The 6054-nt window shown below is 42.5% G+C and overlaps 1 protein-coding gene across 1 annotated transcript; it reads right to left on the bottom strand.

The window, feature by feature from the left end:
- LOC100521386 (olfactory receptor 480-like) lies at positions 518-1747 on the bottom strand. The gene has a single exon (XM_013998893.2). It carries the CDS (start codon positions 1584-1586, stop codon positions 651-653), a length of 936 nt encoding a protein of 311 aa, XP_013854347.2. The 5' UTR covers positions 1587-1747; the 3' UTR covers positions 518-650.

Below are 6054 nucleotides of genomic sequence, written 5' to 3'. Positions count from 1 at the left end.
AAAAAAGATCTCACTTCTTCGTCTAGAAAGGAGCCAGGTCATGCTAATTAGCACCCAATAGTCTTTCTCCTGGAAACTCCAGAAAGCACTGGGTGGAATAGATTCCTGCAACAGAAGAGCTAAGCTAAACGGAGCTCAGGTGGCCACTGAGGTGGCTAGGTGAGGCTCCACTGCAGAGGTGTTGTGGGAGGAATCCTGTTGCTGCTCAGCCTCAGATCACAAGGCAGCAGAAGCATCACTGACCTCCATCCTTAGAGCATCTGCACATCACGGACACCACATCCTTCAGACGACAAGACCATGCAGGGCAACGCTGCTCTTATTTCCCATGCAAGGCATTTCAGACGCCTTCCGGAGTTCTCTTCAAAGACTACGTCCAAAGAACACAGGATTTATTTGAAAATATTTTACTTGTAGATGCAAGAAATGGCAGGTGAGAATCAAGAAATATTTGCTAAGTGTTCCTACCTTGATGAATACACATTGCTTTTTTTACACTGAAAATTCTCTTGAGAATAACACAGTGAAATCTGTAAGTCTAGAGTACTGTGAATATACATTGAAATTTACTTACTGCATTATCTCTTCATCTGCAGGAAAAGTCTTCACTAGACAGTCTTTTTTATTAAAACTCAGATTACATTAGCACTTTAGAACAAATGCCTTCTAGCCATTAATTTTCTCATTGCCTCTTTAACCTCCTTGTTCCGGAGGCTGTAGATGAGGGGGTTCAGCATGGGGATCACCACCATGTAGAACACAGACACCACCTTGTTCTGGTCAGTGGAGTAGCTGGACTTGGGCATCACGTAAATGAAGGTGATGGTCCCATAGAACAGAGTGACCGCGGTGAGGTGGGAGGTGCAGGTGGAGAAGGCCTTGTGGCGCCCCTCAGTGGAGGGCATCTTCAGGACGGTGATGAGGATGTAGACATAAGAGAGAGCTATGACAACCACTGTGACCACAATGATGGAGCCAGAAGAGGCAGCTGGGACTATTTCAGAAGTAAAATCATGAGAACAAGAAAGCTTCAAAAGCGGTGCATAATCACAGAAAAAGTGATTGACTTTATTGGGTCCACAGAAGGTCAGACCTAGCACACAGCCAGTAAATATCCAGGCATTCAGAGATCCCCCTACATAGGACATCACCACCAACAGAATGCAGACTCTGGAGGACATGTGGGTGGAGTAGAGCAGGGGCGAGCAGATGGCCACGTACCGGTCGTAGGCCATGGCAGCCAACAGGAAGCTCTCCGTCGTCCCAAATGTGACGGCAGAACAGAGCTGAGCAACACAACCAGCCACACGGAGAGAGTTGCCTTCCCCAAGGAGGCCCCTGAGCATGACAGGTGAGACTGAAGAGGAGTAGCCAAGGTCTACAAAGGCCAAGTGGCTGAGGAAAAGGTACATCGGGGTACGAAGCTGAGGGCTGCTTCTGATCAGCAGGATTATACTGCCATTGCCCAGTAAGGTGACAACGTAGATTCCCAGAAACACAATAAACAAAGTGGCACCGACTGTACTATCCTCTGTTAACCCCAAAATAATGAACTCTGTCACACTTGTGTAGTTTCCAGTTTCCATCTACTCTGAGAACAGCGCCCACTGAAGGAGAAAGTAAGAGTGGATGTTAGAACAGAGGAAAATACCGTAATCTGAATACTGAGGTTTACAACAGCTGTGTAACAAAATCTAAGCATGCACACTCACAAGTCAATATTTGGGGAAAGTGCTTTCACGCACAATTCCTTATGTAAGTCTTGAAAATACAAATGTTGATTGATAGAAGGCCAGGATGAATCACAAAAAAAAAAAATTGTTAACTTCACACATTCAACTCTGTTGCAATATGTAGCTAGTTTAGGGGTCTGTGAGGAATAGTCTCCCAGGAGCACATCCTAGCGGTGGCCACTAGGTGGAATGATGGCCTTCTAAGCCCAAGATGATCAAAGGGAGGAGAAATGTCTGAAGGGGGCAGGACTCATGCAAAAGGACAACTGCTTATAACGATATAGAGGTATCACTTTATTTTTCCTGCACCCACAGCATGTGGAAGCTCCCAGGCCTGGGATCGAACTTGTACCATAGCAGTTAACAGAGTCATAGCTGTGACAATTCCAGATCCTTAATCTGCTGAGCCACAGGTGGAGGACGATAAGGAGGACTGGTTGGCAGAGTCTGCCGATGGAAACTCAGCTACACCTGCTTGTCGGTAGGAGAGAGAGAATGTCTACAAGGAGCGACGCAGGAGAAGGAATCCCATCCACCACCAGGCCCAGAGGCACCAAGAGCAAGAGGAAGAGCATCCTCACTTGAGCAGCTTGCAGAGGAGAACGTGGCCTCAGGGGAGCCCAGTAACTACGGAAACGGACGGGGAAGAGGATGCAACGCTCAAAGGAGATGCTGAGGACGTGGGATTTTGTGGATAGCCCTGAGTAACAGAGAGCACAAGAAACAGGCTTCAGGGGTTACAGAGATGGAAGCAGGGCCACTTGATTCAGGAGAAAATAAGGAGGCTTGGAAAATAGCCTTTCTAGTGCCAGGGGACTGGAGTTAACATTCAAAGATGAGGTAATGATATAAATATAAAATATTGAATATATTTTACTATGTTGTGGTTAACAGCTGAATGAACACAAAGAATGAATACTATTCCCCAAATCGCAGGGGGGTGATGGGGAATCCATTCTGCTAACCTGGATTGATGATAATTTGGGGGTGATCCCAGAATGCCATTTAAGATAAAGCCATTCCTCTGAGAGGAATAAAAGCCAATAAAGAGAATGAGGAGGTGAAATCAAGGGTCAAAATCCTGGGGTAAAAAAATCACATTTCTGAGATGACTGCAGTGGTGACTTGAGAAAGTTCCAAATTTGCCCGTGGTATTCTTGGTTCATCTTTATGGAGTATACATCTGGGTTTGATATAGTCTATCAGGACTTTTCACTTCTGTCTCTGTCTGTTATTTCATATAAGGCTTCAAAACATTGGCTTAAGAGAGAGGCTATCTCACTAGGACAGCAGAATGAAGACAAGCAGATGTTACCCAAAATGTTTAAACTAATGTGAGAGAGACAGGAGAGAACATCCCCAGAATGAGAATTGATTTTATGAAGGATAGGAAAATTCTCATAAAACGTAAAACTTAAATGTGAGCATCCTTCTCATCAATACGAGAAAATACTTGAGTGTACAGTTGAATCTGTAGAGCAGGCTTCACCGAGTGGACGAATAAGCACGTGCGTCAGAGGAGAGCACGTGGAATCCCAACGTCAGTGGAGGATCTCGTGTAGTTTATCTTCGGCACCAAACGACTCAAGAGGGAAGGCGACGTATTTCACGTACTTTTACTACTCCAGGGTCCAGTCCTTGGAAATTCTGAGGCTAAATAAAATATCTGCTCGGTACACAGAAGAATTCTCATTCACGACTTTACCCAGTCGGAATGAACGGCCTTCAGAGCTAATAAGCCTGAGAACGATAGGGAGGTTCAGGCATTACAAACCTGCCTGAGTGATTGCGAGTCTGTGACTTTTCAGAATCAATTCAATGCTGATAGTCTAGGTTCACCAGAGATTAATCCACCATAGATTACACTCCACACATCCACAGGAGGAGAATACTTCAGGTTTCCCGATAGAATGTTTTTGGAGTCTGCAAACTTTTTGCCCCTATTAGTTTTTGTCCAACTAATGTCTGTAATGAATTAAGAATGGATGAGAAGAAAAGGAGTCAGAAAATAATGGAGAAGGGAACCCTGCTGAAGTGCCACCTCAGCAGGATAAGTGGCATCTCAGCAGGACCAGGGCACAGGTTCAAAGAAGCGATGGAGCAGGGGAAGGTGATGAACAGTATAAAGAGGCAGCAGAAAGAGGTGTTGAAGCTGAGAATATAAGAGAGAAAATTTATCTTCCAAATGCCAACAATTTCACTCCATTTTATCAATTATACCATTTTCTCTTCTAATGGAAGAAATTTAGGATGATTCAAAATTTTGTATCACTTCTTCTTTCTTCTTATGGCTATGCTTGCAGTATAAGGAAATTCTTGGGCCAGGGGTCAAAATGGAGCTACAAGTGAAACCTAAACCACAGCCAAATCTGTGACCTATGCTGCAAATTGTGGCAACATCAGACGCTTAAGCCACTGAGTGAGGCCAGGGATAAAACTTGCATCCTCCCAGTGACAGTACTGGGTCCTCAATCTGCAGAGCCGCAATGGGACCTCCAAACCTTCGTTCTTTAGTGCAGCATTATAATTATCCAAACTGCTCATCAACAGCAACTACAAGAATTCATATAATTTGCCTTTTACATGTCAACCAAATTTAGGGATAATTTATCTTTCCTTCAAGAATTCAGCATCAAGCAGACTGAAGTCACAAACTCACACACACACACACACACACACACACAAATGGCATCATCAGCCATGTTCTCAGCCAGCTGCATTGTTACGCTTTTGTTCTGAACAGAGATGCTTGAATAACGTTATGTGTAAATAAGCTAAGCAGTAACTTGCCATGTTAGAAACACTAGACAACTACACATCCGAATATGAGAATCCTACCTAACACTACAACTGGAAGCTTCACTAGGTGTGGACCCAAGACTGAATGAAAACTTAAAATAGTAAAGCAAACAGATGTACACGATATGAATTCAGAGTCTGTTTTAAGCGTCAATAATGGCATAAAATGAGTTGTGCAGTTAAGCCATGAGCTTTGCAGCCATATATGCCTGGAATCAGATTCTAGCTTTGCCTTTGATTATCTAAGGAATCTTACACAATCTATATAAACTCTATAACCTTTAATTACTTACTTGCTTTTTTAAATACCGCACAGGATTCTTGTGTTGAACAAGATGCCATACATGACAATACCATGCACTGATCATAGAAAAACGTGACTCTTCAGCAAATAATTATTTCCTTGAAATACCAAAACTTTACATTCTAATTCAAAGATGAGAGACAAATAGTCCTGTATCAATAGAGAAATAAGTTATTACCTGCAGGTGTTTGTATCTTAAAAATAAGAATAAATATCAAAGACATGTCATGTAAAGAAAGGCTATATGTATGAGACTCAGGGTCTTTGGGGAAAAAGCCCCTTGAGGACATTACTTGTTTATGAAAATTCCCCTGAAAATCCAACAGGATAGAGAGAATTATAGGTACACGTGCTCATATAAATAATGCAATCTATGACTACCTATAAACTTATTTTTGTGTGTACTTCAGTTTTTTTGGGGGGTTGTTTGTTTTTTGCTTTTTAGGGCCACACCTGTGGCATATGGAGGTTGCAAGGCTGGGGTCAAATTAGAGCTACAGCTGCCAGCCTATGACACAGTCACAGCAACAAAGGATCTGAGCCATGTTTGCAAAATACAGCACAGCTCACAGCAACACCACATGCCCAGCCCACTGAGTGAGGCCAGGGATCAAATTCACATCCTCATAAATACTAGTCAGGTGCTAAGCCACAGTGGGAACTACCTACATGAAAATATTTAATGAAAACTTTTGATGGCGTTCCAAGCTAATTCTAATTGTGTTGGGACATGCAAGAATGAACAAAGATATGGTTACGAAGAATAAAAAAATGCTGTTTGCAGAAACATGGAACTAGAAATTATCATACTAAGTGAAGTAAGTCAGAAACAGAAAGACAAGTATCATATGATACCACTTTTATGTGGAATCTAAAATATGACACAGTTATACCTATCTCCAGAACAGGAATAGACTCATATATAGAGAGAAGAGATTTGTGGTTGCCAAGGGTAAGTGGAAGAGGGGTAGAGATGGATTGGGAGTTTGGGCTTGGCAGACCCAAACTACCACTTGCAGGATGGATGAACGACAAGTCCTACTTATAGCACAGGGAACTATATTCAAAATCCTGAGATAAACCATGACGGAAAATAATATGAAAAAGAATACACACACACATATATATAAAAATGAGTCACTTTGCTGTACAGCAGAAATTAACACAACAGGGTAAATCAACTACACTTCATTTTTTTTTTATTTCCCCAATACACTA

The sequence above is a fragment of the Sus scrofa genome, chromosome 9 (assembly GCF_000003025.6).
Source record: "Sus scrofa isolate TJ Tabasco breed Duroc chromosome 9, Sscrofa11.1, whole genome shotgun sequence".
Classification (NCBI taxonomy): domain Eukaryota; kingdom Metazoa; phylum Chordata; class Mammalia; order Artiodactyla; family Suidae; genus Sus; species Sus scrofa.
Note: the sequence above shows the minus strand (reverse complement) of the source record. Positions and strands in the feature narration are given on the sequence as shown.